General features: G+C 55.7%; 1 protein-coding gene across 1 annotated transcript in view; it reads left to right on the forward strand.

Moving 5' to 3' along the window:
• MYO15A (myosin XVA) overlaps window positions 1-19,284 on the forward strand; it is a 52,252-nt gene that overhangs the window by 13,992 nt on the left and 18,976 nt on the right. Inside the window, exons 10-42 of the mRNA XM_063111472.1 lie at window positions 364-477; window positions 1,138-1,299; window positions 2,368-2,481; window positions 3,073-3,131; window positions 3,221-3,344; window positions 4,365-4,460; window positions 4,901-5,032; window positions 5,553-5,678; window positions 5,983-6,060; window positions 7,010-7,158; window positions 7,264-7,309; window positions 7,481-7,605; window positions 8,239-8,356; window positions 8,689-8,864; window positions 9,361-9,445; window positions 10,143-10,196; window positions 10,293-10,374; window positions 10,451-10,572; window positions 11,052-11,147; window positions 12,117-12,352; window positions 13,779-13,960; window positions 14,284-14,356; window positions 14,571-14,762; window positions 14,974-15,119; window positions 15,228-15,319; window positions 15,959-16,073; window positions 16,272-16,339; window positions 16,417-16,494; window positions 16,688-16,868; window positions 16,973-17,105; window positions 17,458-17,563; window positions 17,727-17,799; window positions 18,940-19,061. Of these exons, the coding sequence (XP_062967542.1) occupies window positions 364-477; window positions 1,138-1,299; window positions 2,368-2,481; window positions 3,073-3,131; window positions 3,221-3,344; window positions 4,365-4,460; window positions 4,901-5,032; window positions 5,553-5,678; window positions 5,983-6,060; window positions 7,010-7,158; window positions 7,264-7,309; window positions 7,481-7,605; window positions 8,239-8,356; window positions 8,689-8,864; window positions 9,361-9,445; window positions 10,143-10,196; window positions 10,293-10,374; window positions 10,451-10,572; window positions 11,052-11,147; window positions 12,117-12,352; window positions 13,779-13,960; window positions 14,284-14,356; window positions 14,571-14,762; window positions 14,974-15,119; window positions 15,228-15,319; window positions 15,959-16,073; window positions 16,272-16,339; window positions 16,417-16,494; window positions 16,688-16,868; window positions 16,973-17,105; window positions 17,458-17,563; window positions 17,727-17,799; window positions 18,940-19,061 (3,855 nt within the window). The remainder of the gene's footprint in view (window positions 1-363; window positions 478-1,137; window positions 1,300-2,367; window positions 2,482-3,072; window positions 3,132-3,220; window positions 3,345-4,364; window positions 4,461-4,900; window positions 5,033-5,552; window positions 5,679-5,982; window positions 6,061-7,009; window positions 7,159-7,263; window positions 7,310-7,480; window positions 7,606-8,238; window positions 8,357-8,688; window positions 8,865-9,360; window positions 9,446-10,142; window positions 10,197-10,292; window positions 10,375-10,450; window positions 10,573-11,051; window positions 11,148-12,116; window positions 12,353-13,778; window positions 13,961-14,283; window positions 14,357-14,570; window positions 14,763-14,973; window positions 15,120-15,227; window positions 15,320-15,958; window positions 16,074-16,271; window positions 16,340-16,416; window positions 16,495-16,687; window positions 16,869-16,972; window positions 17,106-17,457; window positions 17,564-17,726; window positions 17,800-18,939; window positions 19,062-19,284) is intronic.

Consider the following 19,284-nt stretch of genomic DNA (forward strand, 5'->3'; position numbering starts at 1 on the left):
CTGGCCATCTGCCAAAAAAGAGGAGGCCTTGAGTGTGCACATCTGGGCTACAGACACATGTGTATATAGGCATGTGTGACTGGTGCACATGAGAGAAGACGGCTGTGTTTCTCTTATTTCTCCAAACAAAGTAAAATCCCACCTGGAGCCCCTCAACTACCAGTCATGCCAGGGCCGCTCTGCTCCTGCTCCCACCCTCAGCTGGTGCCAGGCTGGGAGCCTCACTCAACACAGGTGCCCAGTCTCAGCTGCAGGCCTTTGTGTGTGTATGTGTGTATTTGTGGGCATGCCTGGGCCTTGTGTGTGTCTTGGGGTCACCTAGGAGGCGGCTCCCTTTTATACACCCACACACCCACCCTGTAGGCCAAAAATGAGAGGAATTACCATATCTTCTACGAGCTGCTGGCTGGCCTGCCTGCCCAGCTCCGGCAGGCCTTCAGCCTGCAGGAGGCCGAGACCTACTACTATCTGAACCAGGTGAGTACCAGCAGTCATCCAAGGGACCCCAGTCCTGGTGCTCCTTCCCCATCACTCCTGGGTGGGCCAAGGGAGCCAAGTTGTGGTGTCTGAATGGTCAGCAAAGGTGATGGAGGTTTGAGTAGGCAAGTTTGAGTTTAAGGTGTTTTATCACAACAAGGAAGGCAGGAGTCTTCAAGATTCAGAGTGGGGGTAGGAGAGATCTATCTGACTGTTCATTTCTCTGAAGCCTAGAACAGGACCAGTCAGCCTGGGGCTACTACATGTTCTCTCTCTGTGCCTCAGTTTCCTCATCTTTAAAATGGGGACAACATAGTACCACTTTGCAGGGATGTAGTGGGGCTTAAATGAGGAAATGCGTATAAAGAACTTAGCTCAGGGTCCGTGTGTAGTATATGGTCAGTAACCATCAGCTACTGTTCTCATTTTTGTCATCACTGGGCTGTGGCAAAGTTTAACAGGTAATAAACCCCTGCCACATGCTGCACTTAGTCTAGGATGCCTGTCCTCAGCCCTGCTCAGAGGTTCCTGGCCCATGACAGCAGAACCAGAGCTTGAGTGATCAGCTCAGGCCACACCACCGGTCAGGGCAGAGCAGAGACCTTGAGGGCTCCCAGCCCCCACCCAGGGTCCCTACCCCCATCCCCTGCCTTCACCCAGGGTGGGAACTGTGAGATCACCGGGAAGAGTGACACAGATGACTTCCGCCGGCTTCTGGCTGCCATGGAGGTTCTGGGCTTCAGCAGCGAGGACCAGGACAGCATCTTCCGCATCTTGGCCTCCATCCTGCACCTGGGCAACGTCTACTTTGAGAAATATGAGGTGAGGGGACGCCACAGCCTTCCATAAGCCCTGGCACCCTCTGGACATGAGCCACCTTTTCAGAGGCTTGAGATGCCCCTTTGAGGGCTCTTTCAGGTTTCACTGTACACATATCATTTGTTCTTTTTTTTTTTTCCCTCTGGGATTATTCATCTTTTTCTTATTGATATATCAGAATTTTTTATGTATGCTAATGAATCAGTCCTTTGTCTCTGATATGAATTTTAAATACAGTCATGTGCTACATAGTGATATTTTAGTCAACAATGGACCACATACGTAATGGATGTTGGAGTGATAGGCTGTGCCATACAGTGTAGGTGCGTAGCAGGTTGTGCCATCTAGGTTTAAGTGCACTCTATGAGGTTTGCACAAGGAGACTGCCTGACAACACATTTCTCAGAACATATCCCTGTTAGGTGACACATGACTATGTTTTCCAGGTTGTCATTTATATTTCAACTTTGTTTATAAGTTTTTTGGTGGTTTTTTTGTTTGTTTTTTTGTGGTTTTTTTGCTGTGCAGTTTTTTATGTTGGTTTGGTTTTAGGCAGTTCATTTATCAATCTTTTCCTGCATAAATTTTGGAATTTTGTCATATTTAGAGAAACCTATTTCTCTAAAATTATAACAGCCTTCTCCCACAATTTTTTCCCAAGAACTTTTATGGTTTTTGTAGGTTCTTTTTTTAACATTTAAGTCTTTGATTCATTGGGAATTTATCTTACTAACATGTGAGGTAGGAATATACTTTTTCTTCCAGATGCTTACTCAGTTGTCCTAATCCCTTGATCTGAAAAATATGTATCACATACGAAATTGCTGTATACATTAATGTCTAATTCCAGGCTTTCTATTGTGCTTTGTTTATCTATCTGTTTATGCACTATGTCTATGACCACACCGTTTTAATTATTATAACTTTATAGTATGTGTGTGCTACCTTGTAAGGCCTCCTTCACTCTTCTTTTTCAGAATTTTCCTGGCTATTTTAGCTTGTTGCTGTTTTTATGTGAACTTAAACTTGGCTTATCTATTTCAAGACACACTCCTGTTGGTATTTTCACAGACAGATGCGCAGGAGGTGGCCTCAGTGGTGAGTGCCCGAGAGATACAGGCTGTGGCAGAGCTGCTGCAGATCTCACCTGAGGGCCTGCAGAAGGCCGTCACCTTCAAAGTGACTGTGAGTCTGTGAGCACCTGGGATTCTAACAAAGCTTCCTGCCAGGGCCTGGACAGAGCTGCTTTGAGCCCCATCCTTTGTGGGCTGCCCCTCTCTCTCCTCTCTCTGTCCCTGTCCATCTCTGGGTCAGGCCCCAAGGGCATTAAGCTGCAATCTCCAGGCCTTTGCATAGGCTGTTCCCTCTGTCTGGAATGTTCCTCCTTTTTTCACACCTACTCATCCTGCAAGACCCAATGCAGGTATCCCTCCCTCGGGAAATCTTCTCTGACCCCTGGCTGGGTCAGTGCCTCATCTGCACTTTCACAACCCAGCTCTTCCCCACTTCCCAGGGCTGATCTCATTGTTGCTGTGTCTGCTTATGCCTCTGTCTCCCTCATTAGACCAGCAGCCCCCACCCCCACCAGCATCACCAGGCAGAAGGGAGAAGGGTGTTCTGTCTGGTCTCTGGCCACCTGTGTGCCTAAGACAAGTCATACAATTTCTCTGGCCTCCCGACCCCACCCCCCCATCCCCCCCACCCCCCCAATCCTCTGGGGGTTTCCTGGAGGTCATGGCTAGCCTGATGCCACTCAAGGGGCATGTCTCTCCCCAGGAGACAATGCGAGAGAAGATCTTCACACCCTTGACTGTGGAGAGTGCCGTGGATGCCAGGTGAGGCCGTGCCCCTCCCTGCCTGAGCCCGCAGGCCCCCAGCACTCCCCCATGGTGCCCCACCCACCCCAGCACCACCTCTGCTCCAGGGATGCCATCGCCAAGGTCTTGTACGCACTGCTGTTCAGCTGGCTCATCGCCAGGGTCAACGCACTGGTGTCCCCACAGAAGGACACACTGTCCATCGCCATCCTGGACATCTATGGCTTTGAGGTGGGGCTGTGTGGGTGGGTGATAGTTGGGGGGCTGTAAGTGTGGTGGGCTGCCCTTCCCATCCGTCTCTCTGCCTACAGCACACACCATTCTCCATCTGGGGATCCCTCCCTTATCTTTGTCTCCCTGTCCCCTTCCATTTCTTTCACTTCCACATGAGCACTCCGAGGCTCCAGGGGCCAGGCCCTATGCTGCTCAATACCAAGGACCCCAGAAAAGATGAGACCAGGCTTTGCCCTTGGGGAACTTCCAGGTGGGGCTGGGTGGGGGTAGAGCACAGACTGAAAAACCCACGTGACCAGAGCCATAACAGAGGCAGCCTAGCGCTGGGGGAATCCAGAGGGGACCCTTAACTCAACTAGGCAGGGGTCAGGGAAGGCTTCCTGGAGTGGGAGGAAACATTCCTGAAAACCAGTAAAGACATTCTACATGGAGGGAACAGCATATGCAAAGGCTGGGAGGCGTGGCGGTGCATGGTGTCTGGGGAACCGGACATCCGCTTGTGGGGGTGACTGCTGTGTTGCATGCACAGTGGGGTAAATGGTGAGAGGCAGGGCAAGATCATAATGATAAAAGCAACAGCAAGTACTCTTATGGCACCTATTATGTGCAGGTGCTGTTCTAAGCACTTTGTGTTTGTTAATTCACTTTTTCCTTACAACAGCCCTTTGAGGTGGTTACTGTCAGTATCCCCATTTTACAGATGGGAAAACTGAGGCACAGAGCAGTTGCCCAAGGTCGCACAACTAAAAGTGGAAGAGCCAGGATTTGTACCCAGGCTAAAGCCACTACCTGTGCTGACAGGACCAAGACTGTCGGGCTCTATCCTCTGCAGCGGGATCTATGGAGGGTTCTGAGGAGGGGGGTTTGTGGTTGGACTCCATTTTCTGAGGCTGCAGCCATGGAAGGGCAGGAAGGGCACTGGGCCTGGGCTGGGGGAGATGGGCAGGGTCCAAGACGGGGACAGATGGGCTGCTGGCCAAGGAGGGATCAGGTCCAGCCTCACCATCCTCCTGGCAGGACCTGAGCTTCAACAGCTTTGAACAGCTGTGTATTAACTATGCAAACGAGAACCTTCAGTACCTTTTCAACAAGATCGTCTTCCAGGAGGAGCAGGTGTGTGGACCCCCATTAACACCCCCATCCCTATCTTGACTGGCCTATGGGTCTCCTTGGGGACAGATGATGATACACTGGTTCTTTAAGGGCAAGTGCAGGGTTGTCAGTAGACAAATGGAGGGAAAGGCATTCTAAACTGGGGGAAGCGGGGGGATCAGGACGTATGAAAGCCTGTGACCTGGAGGGGAAGGTGCTGGGATACTGAGCCTAGGAAGGAGTCCTCTTGGAGGCCCTTCTTGTCCTCTGCTGGCCCATCCCAGGGAGAGGGAGCAGCAGGGCCCTGAGATGGTTCATGTTACCTTAGGGGGTGAGATCCCTGTTCTATGCAAGCAGGGCTGCCCCTGGCCAGGCTCCTTCAGACAGATGCCGCCTGGGATGTAGGTTGGGCAGGCCCTGGGCAGGGCTAGGAGGCTGAGCCCCTACTGCGTGCTGCACAGGAGGAGTACATCCGGGAGCAGATTGATTGGCGGGAGATCACCTTTGCCGACAATCAGCCCTGCATCAACCTCATCTCACTGAAGCCCTATGGCATCCTGCGCATCCTTGATGATCAGTGTTGCTTTCCCCAGGTGAGCCTGAGGCACTCTATGAGTCTAGTTAGGTCACTAAGATCTCTGAGCCTCATCCCACCCTTAGTCCTTCATTCCTCTGTTTTGGCCTGGTGTCAGGACACCCAACCTACCATTCGCAACCTGGGATGACTGAGGCTGGAGAGGGGGCTGTGGGTGTCCAGAGGAGGGGCTGCACCAGCCTGGGAAGTCACAGAAGCCTTCCTGGATGAAATGACCTTGGGATTGAGCCTCAAATCCTGATTGCAAAACACAAGTGTAGAATGGCAGTGGGACTACCAAGTGCAGAGGCAGCTGGGAGCTGAGTCAGCCACACCTGCCTGCAGGGTCCACTTAGACCTCCAGTGCCTGGCTAAGGTGCTTTCCCCCGCTCCCATTCAGGAAGATGGGCAGCCATGGGAATCTGTGAGTTGTTTCTCTCTGGTGCCTACCGGGGAGCAGTCAGGGCTGGAGAATTTGCCAGACCAGGAATGGGGTACCCAGGCTCCCTGCCCACCCACTGACCCCTGCCTGCCCCCAGGCCACAGACCACACATTCCTGCAGAAGTGCCACTACCACCACGGCGCCAACCCACTCTACTCCAAACCCAAGATGCCACTGCCCGAGTTCACCATCAAGCACTACGCAGGCAAGGTCACCTACCAGGTGAGACATAAGACAGCCGGCATGGCCACTGGTGCTGTGGTTCCCCCAGCTGTTGGAGATATAGAAGCACAGTGTGGGCCCTAGACACTCACACCTGGTTTCAGTCTGGCTCTGCCACTTCCCAGCTGTGTGACTACAGATAAATTGCTTAACCTCTCTGAGCCTCTGAACAGAGGAGGAGGAGTAGGGAACCAGCAAGCTGATGCACACTGAGGTAGATTATCCCTCTACCCTGCCCCGCAGGCTGCACGGGATGGGGTGGGTGGAGTCCAGCCCAAGCTGCCATGCTGTTTCCCTTCTTTAGGTGCACAAATTCCTGGACAAGAACCACGACCAAGTGCGCCAGGACGTGCTGGACCTGTTTGTGCGCAGCCGTACGCAGGTGAGCAAGCTTCACTTCAGCTGCTGAGGCCCTGCCCCGCAGCACGCAGCCCACGGTCTGGCCTTGGAGTTACCCTATCTTGGCTTCACGTAGCTTTGGCCATCTGCGTTCCCACCTAGCTTGGCTCCGCCCCAAACCTGGTTCCGCTCCCACCCTGTCCAGGAAATGGGAAGGTACCCTAGCCCTGCTCCTGCCCTCTGGCTCACCTGAGCCACGCCCTGTACTTTCCCCCCATCCCCTGGCCCCGCCTCCTCACGGGCCACGCCCGACTGGCCTGGGACGTTTGTCCCACCCCAGCCCCACCTCCCCGTTCTTGATTCCGGACTGGCTTCCTGCTAGGCAGTTCCCCCAACCCCAGTCTCCGGTATTCTCAGCCCTCCCCGCCAACTGAGTTCTGTTTTGTTTGCCCAGAGCCCTCCTGAGAGCTGCCATGGAGCGCTGGAGAGAGATTGGGGGACCTGATTTGGGTTTCTTGAACACTTTGGGAGGCCCCAGCCCCACTACTGGCCAGCAGATGGCCCTGTGACAGCTCAGGCCTACTGCATCTCCCCGCTATCTGGTCCTACACTTCCTTCTCTGTCAAATGGGCACTCTCCTCCTAAGGTCGTTGCCAGAGTCAGTGACCTGTGTACAGCAGGCTACCTGGGGCCAGTTAGGGCCTGTGAGTTCCCCAGACTAAAGTTAAAAAAGCCAGGCCAGTCGTAGGACGGCCCCTTGTAAGGTGCTGAGCCCCCATTGTGAGAGGTGCACAGCAGGAGTACAGGGCTTTGCAGAGTGGATGGGGTCTGGTTAGCTTGTAGACCCCTCTGGTCCGGTGGCTTGACTCCTTTTGTTCTCTCTTTCCCTCCTCATTTCTGTCTCTCGGCTCCTCCCTGTCTGTTTTCCATACCTGCCGACCCACTTCTCACTGCCTTGGCCACTGCACCCACCGGCTGCCTACCCTGCCCAGGTGGTAGCACACCTCTTCTCCAGCCACGCTCCGCAGACTACCCCTCAGCGCCTGGGCAAGAGCAGCTCCGTTACCCGGCTCTATAAGGCGCATACCGTGGCTGCCAAGTTCCAGCAGTCACTCCTGGATCTGGTGGAAAAGATGGAGAGGTGGGGGTGGGGGCAGGTGGGCGGAGCACCCAGCCTCACCTTTAACGCATTCCAGCACCCTCCTTCTCTGAGGCTTCACACTTCCCTCCTCCTGCCCCTGCCCAGGTGTAACCCTTTGTTCGTGCGTTGCCTGAAGCCCAACCACAAGAAGGTGAGAGCTGAGGCCCCTGGGAGAGCCAAATCCTCCTCCCCATGCCGTATGGTTTTGGACAAGTGGCTTGGCCTCTCTGGAGCTCCACTGTGGGGCCTAAATACCCTTTGATAGTGCCCTTTGCACATGGGTGGGTCAATGAGCAGACTCCCTCTCTGTGCATCCCTACAGGAGCCAGGTCTCTTTGAGCTGGATGTGGTGATGACCCAGTTACGCTATTCCGGGGTGCTGGAGACTGTGAGGATCCGCAAGGAGGGCTTTCCAGTGCGGCTGCCCTTCCAGGTGTTCATACACAGGTACCTCGAACAGGGTAGTTCCTGAGCTCCACAGAACCCACACACACACACACCCCATGACCCCAGGAACACAAGCCCACAGCACAGGGCTTGCCGTGCACAGTTGCTCAGGCTGTACACTGCAGAAGACCACCACCATGGTAGACAAATTTATTGTTTTGCCTTTTTTCATAGTTTTTTTTTTTTTTTTTTTTTTTTTTTTTTTTTTAAAGATGACTGGTAAGGGGATCTTAACCCTTGACTTGGTGTTGTCAGCACCACACTCAGCCAGTGAGCGAACCGGCCATCCCTATATGGGATCCGAACCTGGGGCCTTGGTGTTATCAGCACCACACTCTCCCGAGTGAGCCACGGGCTGGCCGTTTTTTCATAGTTTTATTGTATCTGTGTTGGTTGCAGAGAGGGGTGATTTTAATAATTATGACAAGTTTCCAGCAGATGGCAGTTAAGTGTCTTGTTCTACTGGAATCACCTGTAACAATTTTGACCCCTTTTTCTGATTAGAAGACATTATGAGTGGAGCCAGCACTGGGGCAGGGTCTCCTGGACACAGGGTCTGGGGGTGGTAACCCATGGCATAGCAGGCACCTGGGGTAGGTCTCATAGCCCTAGGCTGAGTTTGGACCCCCGCAGGTACCGCTGTCTAGTGGCCCTCAAGCATGACCTGCCAGCTAATGGGGACATGTGTGTCTCAGTGCTGAGTCGCCTGTGCACAGTCATGCCAAACATGTACCGCGTTGGGGTCAGCAAGGTGAGTCCTACCCCCCAATCAGCCCTTGGACACCCCAAGTACAGGGGCTCTAGAACTGCAGCCTATGTAGTCAGAAATGTCCAAGCTAAAGACTACTGTCTGAGAAGCAATCCACATGAGCCTGGTACATGGAATGCTAATCCCACCTCCAGACCCCGCTGCCTGATTCAGCATTGCCCTTCCTTCCACCTCTCCAAACCCAACCCATCCTTTCAGCCCAGCTCCAGGAGGCTGTCCCATCCATTTTGTCTCTGCAGATTTCTAGAGAGGGAGGGGCCCCCAGTCCAGCTTCCTAGCTCTTACCCGCCTCAGTACCTGCCTCCTATCCACAGCTGTTTCTTAAGGAACACCTACACCAGCTGCTGGAGAGCATGCGGGAGCGCATCCTGAATCTGGCAGCCCTCACGCTGCAGCGCTGCTTCCGTGGCTTCCTCATCCAGCAGCGTTTCCGCTCTCTGCGCCACAAGATCATCCTGCTGCAAAGCCGGGCCCGTGGCTACCTTGCCAGGTGTGATCCAAAGAAGGCAGGACTTCTTGGGGCCCTGTGGTCAGGCTTGAGAGAGGCTGTGCCTGAACTCAGGTAGCGAGCTCCCTGTCCCTGGAGGCATGCAAGCTGAGGGTGGGGGCCTCTGCAGAGAGTATGATGAGGTGCTCTGCATCTCTGCTTTTGGATGCCCTTCCCACCCACACTGAGGACCTTGTGACTGGTGAGTGGGAATTTATACAGCTGAGAGGGACCGCACCCTGTATCTCAGGGACCCTGAGACTATAATTTCATGGGAGGTACATGGTCCAGGCAGGTTTAATCCAGACCCTTCCACTTAATTTGCTGTGTGACCTTGGCCAAGTCACTGCCCCTCCCTGAGCTGCAGTTTCTTTTTGGACCAAAGGGCCCCACAGTGAAGTGTGAGCACTGGCTCCCAGGCCAGGCTGGCATGAGCATCTCTGCTCCTTGGTCACCCTGTCATCCTGTGACCCCGATTCCTGACCTCTCTCCCCCCCAGACAACGCTATCAGCAGATGAGGAGGAGTCTGGTGAAATTCCAGTCCCTGGTACACACGTACATGAGCCGCCAACGCTACCTCAAGGTACAGGCCCTGCCCCATCTGTATCCATGGGCAGCAGGGAGGGGGAAGAGACACTTAGCACCCAAGAAGAGACTGTGGGGGCCTCAGACAGTCTTGGGTTCAAATCCCCCCTAGCACCACTCACTAGCTCTGTGACCTTAGCCACTCTCTGGCCTGTCTCCTACCCCTTGGGATTGTGGAGGGGGTTAAATGAGATGTTGCACATGATGGCTTTGGCCCGGTGCTGGGTCCACAGTGGGTCTTCAGTAACTGGGTACGATTAAAATTTGGCAACCTGAACATCACTGGACGTGGTTCTGTTGCTACCTTCATGCCAGTCGTGGTCCAGTCATATAAACCAACCACCAGAAAGACAAACGTAATTCCCAACGTGTTGAAAAATGACGTAGCTTTTACTGAAGGTTTCGTGGAGCTGCAGAGGGCTTTCCATCATCTGTCGCTCAGCCACTCCTAGAAATCCTCCTGTGTGCGCCACTCTCTTTCCTCAAAGTGTTCTTCCCTCCGCCCTCGGCCTCTGTCTCTCTCTTGCTCTGTCTTTCTCCTTTTCCCTCCCTGCTTCTTGGCCACGCTTCTGTGCCCCCTCTCCATCTGTGAAGTGGGACAGTAGCCTCCAGGTCACAGGCAAGCTGCCCCCCTTTCTTCTCCTGTTGTCACCTCTGCCCGCCATTGCCCACCTTGACCATCTGCTCTCCTGCAGCTGAGGGCAGAAAGGAGGCACCGGGTGGAGGAGGCGTGGCTGCGGGAGCAGGAGGTGGGTGTGGGGTCTGGGTGGCAGCAGGGGACAGGGAGGAAGGCCAACAGGTGGGGGTGTGGCAGGCTGTCCCCTCACCATGCACTGTCCCTCCAGGAGCTGAGCAAGCGGGAGGTGGTGGCTGTGGGGCACCTGGAGGTACCAGCTGAGCTGGTGGGGCTCTTGCAAGCAGTGGCAGGTGAGTCAGTGCTGGGTGGCAGGGGAGAGTATAGGTAGACAAGGAGCAGGTGCCTCATGCCCTCCACTCTCCACAGGCCTCAGGGTGCCCCGTGTGGCCCCCGTGAGGACCCCCCGGCTCCAGGCTGAGCCCCGTGTCACCTTGCCCCTGGATATCAACAACTACCCCATGGCCAAGTTTGTCCGGTGCCACTTCAAGGTAAGGGCTGGCATAGGCCCAAAGGGCCCTAGCGAAGGGCACCAGCCAAATAGAGTTGATACTGTCATCACCCTGGGGCAGGCTCCTGGCCATGCCCTGTGGTGTCAGATATACGCCCTTCAGTTGCTGTATTGTAGGTAATCTGGGGGGCTCCCAGGGGCCCCAGAGAGCAGTGGAGGGCCCTCAGGGGTTTGGGCAGGACTTTACCAACCAGTCTGGAAATATTTCAGGATGTGAACAACTTGTGGAACCACGGCCCATCGGCCCTGATCAAATTTCCTGTCCTCCAGGAAGGGCCCAGATGGGGGCTCATTCTGTCTCTACCACCGACTAGCCCCTCGCCGACCCTCAGTTTCCCCAACCATACATTAGGGACAGGATCCCCTGCCTCATGGACTCTTGCACCCCCACCTGGCACAGGGCAGTGGATCCAGATGTGCCTTTCAGTCCCAGCTCATGTGCCTGCCCTGTACCCCCAGGAACCTGCCTTTGGGATGCTGACAGTGCCCCTGAGGATGCCCCTCACACGGCTGCCGGCTGAGCACCATGTGGAAGCCGTGAGCATCTTCAAACTGGTATGGGGTCTTCCCTAGCCCACCTTCAAATTTATAATTCCTGCCCATGAGGCCAGGCCATGAAGTCCCCAGTACTTCCCTCCTGGGCCCTCCACAAGCCCAATGCATGAGCTCCAGGCCTCTTCCTTGGAGGAGGACTTTTATGTCAACGGAGGGGATCTGGCCGCCTCTCTGGGGACGGGTGGCCTTTGTTCTCCCAGCCATCTTCCTGGCAAAAGGTTGCCTTGGAGCCTCTCTGGAGTCTCCCAGGGACACCCAGAAAAGACGCAAGTCCTCTCCTCAAGGACTTCCCAGTTTGAGGGGGAGGCAGGGTAGCCCTGGCCAGTAACAACCAGCATGGACAAAGGGAAGCACAGAGGGTGGTGAGTCCAGATGGGGCCACTAATTGAGCACTGGGCAGGGTCAGAGAGGGCTTCCTGGAGGAGGGGGCATTTGAGCTGGAGGTGAATTTGCAGGCAGGGAGAGTGGAGAGCCACAGAGAGAAGAGGAAATCAAGGTGGTCAGAACAGAGAGTCAGAAGGGCAAGGGTGGGAGTGGTCAGCAAGGCCTCGATTGCAGACCCAGAGCTTGGGTGTCATCCAAGGGCCTTGGGGAGCCATGGGAGGTGCATCCGTGGGAGGGATGTGGTCATATCTAAAAGTTAGAAAGAACTCTCTGGGTCTAGATGGAGCCAGAAGTGAGGGGCTGGCTAGAGGCCAGGGATGCAGAGAGAGGATTGGGGTGCATGGAGAGCTATAGAAGGTTCCTGAGCAGGAGAGAAAGTCAACGTGTACTTTGGACCTTGATGTTTCCACAATCGGGTTGAACTGCCTGGTCATTGGGCAGGGAATATGGCAGTTATGTTGTAGTATGAGGTACTTTTATATGGGCAGGGGGATGCATGGGAGGGACATTGGAGGTATGCATGTTACAGTGGGGACTGGCAGGAACAGCTTCTGAGAGGCCCAGGAGAATCTGTTTGTGGCCTAGATCCTGCGTTTCATGGGCGACCCCCACCTGCATGGTGCCCAGGAGAACGTCTTCGGGAACTACATTGTGCAGAAGGGGCTGGAGGTGCCTGAGATGCGGGATGAGATCCTGGCACAGCTGGTCAACCAGGTGTGGCACAATCACAACGCCCACAACACCGAGCGGGGCTGGCTGCTGCTGGCTGCCTGTCTCAGCAGCTTTACACCTTCCTCATGCTTCAATAAGTACCTCCTCAAGTGAGTGGGATGGGTGGGGCCAGGGCATTGTGTGGGGACACCAGCAGCAAGGCCCGAGGCGGGAACTTAAAGGTCAGGCCAAGAGTGAATCCTCTAGGCTGGAAAGCTCAGGCGTGGAGGCTGGCCAGGGCTGTTCTCCATCTCTTCTGAGCCTGGAGCAAGAAAGAAGGGTAGGCCTTTACTGCAGAGGGTAAGAGTCAGGTCAGACTAGACGAAGGACTTCCAGAGCCCAGAGGGTGCCAAGACCAGGTGGTGGGGGATTTGGAAAAAAGCACTGACCACTCATGTCACGGGAGTATAGTGGGGTATTAAGAACATGGATGCTAGACTCAGTCTAGGTTTAAATTCCAGATTAGCCACATATGAGCTCTGTGACCTTGGGCAAGTTACTTAACCTCTCTGGGCCTCAGTTTCCTTGCCTATAAGATGGAACAATGATAGTACCTACTTTATAGTCTGTTGTGAGGATGAAATATAACAAACAGGCACATGATGAGTGCTATGTGGGTGTAACCATCATGATGGTGATGATGATGTCACCCTGCTGCATGAGAAGAATGATTCACAAGTGAGAGAGCTAAGGAAGACCCTGGATGTGAATCCCAGCTATGATAGTTACCTGCTGTGTGGCCTGGGGCAAGTCACTGCCCTTCTCTGAACCCATGACAGGGTAGCTGTAAGCTCTTGGGCCAGCGTGCAGTAGGTGGGCATCACTTGGCCAGTCTTGTGACTCTGTGGCAGCTGCTGCCTGCCTGGGGCCTTCCTGTGGGCATGGCTCCAGGTTCCCTCTCGTAGCTGCTGTGAGCCTGCATTGCTGCTGCTCCTGTCCAGAGCTAGCAGCAGTGGGAGGGGCAGGGAGGCATGAGGAGTGCCACCCCTGGTAGGGATTGGGCTCGTTGGTGCTGGGTCGAGTTGAACCCTCACCACCATCTTTTCTGTAGATGAGAACCTGGAGGCGAGGCTCAGGTAGGAGAGATAATCACCCAGCATTGGCTGGTGGAAGAAGGAGGGCAGAGTCCTCCAGAGTCTGGGTTCTTGCCCACCCCAGCTGCAGGCCATACCCTGTTAATGCCCTTTTGCTCCAACAAGCTGGTACCTCTTTGGGCTATCCTTGGACCCCAGTCCTGGCCTGAAAGACTTCCCAGCTAGCCTGGGACCCTTTCAGCTTAGCCATGGAACTCTGGGCTGACCTGAGATTCTTTTTAGGTTAGCCTAAGAACTCTGGGCTAGCCTGGGACCCCTTCAGTATAGTCCCTGAGCTCTGGACTATAACCTGGGACCCTTCTGAACTAGCCATGGAGTTTGAGGCTTACCTTTGAGCTCTGGGCTAGTCTGGACCTCTCTCATACTAGAGTCAGACCCCCCTAGCCCTCCCTCAGCTAGCCTCAGATCCCTCTTGATCCTGGTTGCAACTCCTACCCATCAGGTTCGTGTCTGATTATGGGCAGAATGGCTTCCAGGCTGTGTGTCAGCACCATCTCATGCAGGCCATGGGCCGGGCCCAACAGCAGGGCCCAGGGGCTGCCCGCACCTTCCCCCCAACCCAGCTCGAGTGGATAGCAATCCATGAGAGGGCCAGCATGGCACTGGACGTGACCTGCTTCAATGGTAAGCTGCCCTATTCCCACCCCATGCTGCTTTCTCTCCCTCCCTCATGAGGGGCAGCTGGAATCAGCAGTATGTCCTGGGGTCGGCAGAAACCACGGGAGGTTCTGGAGCTGGGGAGGGGCCTGCTCAGATGTGGCTCAGCACCAGTGTCAGTGTTGGGGGGCTGGACCTGGACCAGGAGACGGGGGGCTGGGGCAGCAAGGATGCAGATACAGGGGCCCAGGACAAAATTGGGGAAGCCTGAGAGGAGGATGGGGCAGGAAAACACAGCAAGGCTGGAGTGCAGATGCCCCACGCTGAGCCCAGCACCCACTGCCGCCCAGGTGACCAGTTCTCCTGCCCGGTGCACTCCTGGAGTACGGGGGAAGAGGTGGCTGGAGACATTCTGAGGCACAGGTTGGCTCCTAGAATGCCTCGCCCAGTGTACCCTGGTACACCCGGAGGGAGGGAGGGAGGGTAGGAGGAAGAGAGGGACAGAAGGCCAGATCCCCTAGAGGATCCCCTAGGGTCCATTCTCATTGCTTGGGGTCTGGCTTATATCCCAGGGTCTACCTAGGTAGTGCCTGATAACTCCATCCTTCATTTCCATCCCTCTGCATGCTATCACCAGGGGGCTGGCAGATGGCTGGAGGGGCTGGACGGTGGCCATGAAGAATGGGGTCCAGTGGGCAGAGCTGGCTGGCCATGACTATGTGCTGGACCTGGTGTCAGACCTGGAGCTGCTCAGGGACTTCCCACGACAGAAGTCCTACTTCATTGTGGGCACAGAAGGGCCTGTGGCTGGCAGAGGAGGCCCCAGAGTGTAAGTAGCTACCTGCTCCTCACACAGGTGGCCTCCCCCAGGCAGAAGCTCTGCCCCTCCCAGCTGCTGGGTGAGGCTGAGTTCTGACCTTCAGCGACAGGTTCTTAAAAAGGTGGAACTCACCAAAGAGCCCTTCCTTTTAAAGGGAGAAAGTCACCCAATTTCAGGGCCTCTCTAGGGGTCAGCTGCTCCATGTTCCCCTTCCCCACAGGGTGTTTGGGAACAGCTGGGACTCAGATGAGGACACGCCCCAGGGGCACATGCCCAAAGTGCCTGACTCCGATGGGTACTGCAGCCACAATGAAGATGGTACAAATGGAGAGACTGAGGCCAGCAGAGAGACAGCAACCCACCAAGGTCAACCAGCAATGGCCACTGTCTCTGGTGGGGTAGGAGCCTAGGGGGCTGTGGGGGTAGAAATCAGTAGGAGAAAACCTGAGTTTTTTGTGCCCCCGCCTGCTCCAGACTTGGACAGCCTTGGAGAGCCTGCTGTGCCCAAGGGGCTGGACTGCTACCTGGACAGCCTCTTCGACCCCGTGCTGTCCTGTGGGGATGCGGTAGGGATGGGGTGGGGCATTTGCAGACAGCAAATGTACTCCCCAGGTCACACACACACACAGGGTGATGTGGGAGCCTCTCACAGCCAGGGCCATGGGTGGTGTGTCCTCTCTGGGTCTCTGCAGGGGTCTGGGCCGAGGATGAGTGTCTCCTCTCAGCTAGAGATGTTCCTGGCCGACCCCGGAAGGACCACAGCTAGAGGTGCAGGAGTCTTCCCACCACCTCTAGTGGGAGCCAGCCCCCACTAAGAACTCTCTATTTGGGTGGGAGTGGATGACCTTGGTCCGTGGGTCCTCTGGCCCCAGATCTTACATAGCCCCCTCAGGCACCCTTGCTTATTCTGAGGACTCCCCAGAGCCCCTCCATGGCCCCTGGCATGATATGCAGCCCCGAACAAGGCACAATCCTTCTTTGAGCCTCAGTTTACTCTGTGAGATGGGGGATGGGTTAGGAGCTCACGTGGTTGTGGGGAGGACTGATAGGGATGCCTCCTAGGTAAAGGCTGGGCATAGAGCAGACACGTGGCCAGAGGGAGGCCCCCTAGGGGCGGAGGAAGTGGCCAGTATCAGGTGCCTGTTTCCATGGGACTTCAGGAGTGTAGCATTGAGGCGGTCACTTGAGCTGCCTGTTGCCCCCAGGACCTTGAGAAGCCAACAGCCATTGCCTACCGCATGAAAGGGGGAGGCCAGCCTGCTGGAAGCGGCAGTAGCAATACTGAAGACACCCCCAGGAGACCCCCAGAGCCAAAGCCAAGTCAGTGCCTCCCTCTGGTGGTTCCAGGGTTGGGCAGGGCTGGGGCCACTAGCTGGTCCTCAGGCACCTTTATGTGCTAGGATGGAGGCAGCCACAGGCATGGTGGGGTGAGAGGACCTGGGGATGGGATATGGTAGGGAATTCCTGTTTCCCTCCATCTCTGTGCCCATCTGTGCCCTCTGACCTGGCTCCCCTCAGTCCCAGGCCTGGATGCCTCCACGTTGGCTCTGCAGCAAGCCTTCATCCACAAACAGGCCATGCTGCTGGTGAGTGAGGGAGGGACTTCCAGGGTTGTGGGGGTGGAGAATGGACCTGCCTGGTCACCATCTCTCCCTCTCCCCAGGCCCGGGAGATGACCTTGCAGGCCATGGCACTTCAGCAGCAGCCCCTGAGCCCCACCCCAAGATCCTTGCCCCCAGAGGTAAGCCTGGGCTGCTCAGGGTGAAGAGGTTTCTTAGAGACGCAAGCTGTACAGAGATGTGCTATGCTGCCCCAGGGCACAATTGTGCCTCTCTGAGCTCAGAAGCCCCACAGCCCACCTTGGCCAGAGATGGGGTCCCTGAGAGCAGGCTGGTGTGTCATAGGCAGCCCACCTCACACCCTGCTCTCCACAGAAACCCCTTGCATCAGAGGCATGGCCGAAGTCTGTAGGCACTGGTCCCCCAGCCAAACCTGTGCTCCTGTGCTCCGCCTCAAAGCCCTTGGCTTCAACCCCTCTGGCCAAGGCCCCAAGGCCCCCCACCAAGCCCGTGGCTGCCCCCATTCTAGCTCAGGACCAGGCTTCTCCAGAAACCAGTGAGTGCCCTACCCAGCCTTGGGGGTGCCCCAGGACAAGACTGGGTGTGTGGTTGTGGCCCCTGTGGCCTCACCCTGTCCCCTACCTCCTCTCCTGCCCACAGCTTCGCCCTCCCCTGAGCTAGTCCGGTACTCGACGCTCAACTCAGAACACTTTCCACAACCCACGCAGCAGATCAAGAACATTGTCAGGCAGTACCAGCAGCCACCTCGGGGAGGCCGGCCTGAGGCCCTCAGGTCAGTGCTGCCCCACCCCCAGCCCTCCAGCCCACCACCGAGTGGCCTCATCACTGCCCGAGTGTCCACCATCATTGTGCCTGCCCACTGGGTTAAACAGTGCCCTGCCCAACCCCTGTTAGGGAGTGAGTTTGTTTATGCCAGTGGGTCTAGAGGAACCTCTGGGGCAAAGGTCAGGCTGCTGTTGTGTGGGTTGAGCTGTGTGACCTCAGGGGCTCTCTGCTTCTGTACCCCTTGGTTCTCATTTATAATGGTGGAGGGTAGGGAGGAGGAAGTGCCCTGTTGTAGGAATTGGTGGTGGAAAAGGGGAGACTTAGTGTCCAACCCACCATGGTTCACCAATGTCTACCAGGAAGGATGGTGGGAAGGTGTTCATGAAGCGGCCAGACCCCCATGAGGAGGCTTTGATGATCCTGAAGGAGCAGATGACTCACATGGCAACAGCGCCTGGCACCCAGGTGAGGGCGCAGGGTGGGGCTGGGCCCAGGTGGAACAGAAGACAAAGCGGGTCCTCTGGGAAAATCTCAGAAATCAGCTACCCCTGTAAGCCCTGGCCCTGCTGCTGCCCCCTCCACAGGGCCTGCCTGTTGCCCCCTGAGCACTCTGTTTGGGGTGGGACAGGTGTCCAGAGAGGCTGTGGCCATGGTGAAGCCAGTGGCCAGTGCACCAAGACCATCCATGGGGCCCACTGCAGGTGAGAAGACCAGGAGGGAGGGAAGAGCTATGGGCAGGGTGCCCAAGTGTATGAGTAAGACTGTGAGCACAGAGAGTCTCAGTCTGCCTGTTGGTGGTGTGTGTGTGTCTGTGTCCCTGAGCCCTTGTGTAGGTCTCATGTGGAAATTTCTGTGATTATATCAACACTTAAATAACACTGATTTCAGGCCAGGCACCACCCACCCTGGCCTCACCTAATCTTACTAAAATGCTTCGAGTCAGTACCATTTGTTCCAGCATGTTACAGATGGAGAAATGGAGGCGCAGAGAGGTTAAGTGGCCTGCCCAAGGTCACACAGCTCAAAAGTGTCAGACCGGGGATATAAACCCAGGCCTCTTGGCATCACGGTTGAGCCCTAACCTCTATACCCTCTGTCTAACAGCAGCAACAGTGATCTTACAAGATATAGATTGGTTCATACCGTATCCTTGATGAAAACCCTCTGATGGCTCCTATGATAAACTCCAAACTCCTCACTGTAGCCTCTGAGACCCTGCGTGATCTGCCCACCTCCCTCCGCAGCCTCATCTCCTCCCCCCTCCCCTTGGCACGTTCTGCTCCCCTCTGTTCCTGGAACACACCAGGCTGGCCCCTGCCTTAAGGCCTTCACACTTGCTGTTCCCTCTGCCTAGAATGCTCTTCCCCAGGGTCTTTGTATGCCTGGCCCCTTCTCACCATTCAGGTCTCAGCTCAAATGTCACCTCCTCAGAGAGGTCTGCCTAGACCATCTGGACTGAAGGACCCTTACAAGGCAGCCCCCCAGACTCTTTCCTAAATCACCTCTTTACTTCCACCCCAGACCCTAGCCCTAAGAGCTTTGTTGTTTCTGAATTGTCTGTTCCACCCACACCTGCCATGAGACTAAACTCAAAGGCTGGGGTCTTCTCTATCTTGTTCATTGGGGCATCCTCAGCCTCTAGCACAGGCCTGTATACAACTGGTGCTCTGTACATGTGTTGAATGAAGGGCTGGGTCGTGTGCATGTGTCCACTTGAGTGGGCTTGTCTACAGACAGCCCCAACCCCTTCCTTGATACTAGGTTGACCCCCCATCCCCTCCTCTCCCACTTTGACTTGAGAGGTGCCTCCTCATGCCTCCCCAACCCCTTGCGCTCTCTAGCGCTGCCTTCGCGGTCACTGGAGCTCCCAGAAGAACCCGTGCAAACACGGCTGCACCGCCTCATCAACCCCAACTTCTATGGCTACCAGGACACCCCCTGGCGGATCTTCCTGCGCAAAGAGGTACCTGGCCGGGCCTGGGCCAGAACCAGGAGGAGGGCTGAATGGGGACAGGGGATTCCAGAAGTTGCGGGGCACGCCCAGGAGAACAGAGTCAGACAGGGCTGGAGCTAGGGGTGGAGCCCGAGTCAGGGGCGGGGCTGGTATAGAACATGGCTGTATCTGGGGGCAGGGAGGGCAGCATGAATCAAAATGAGGAGGCAGTCTGAAGGTACCTGAGGCTTCC

Source organism: Cynocephalus volans, chromosome 10, assembly GCF_027409185.1.
Source record: "Cynocephalus volans isolate mCynVol1 chromosome 10, mCynVol1.pri, whole genome shotgun sequence".
In the NCBI taxonomy this organism is placed as follows: domain Eukaryota; kingdom Metazoa; phylum Chordata; class Mammalia; order Dermoptera; family Cynocephalidae; genus Cynocephalus; species Cynocephalus volans.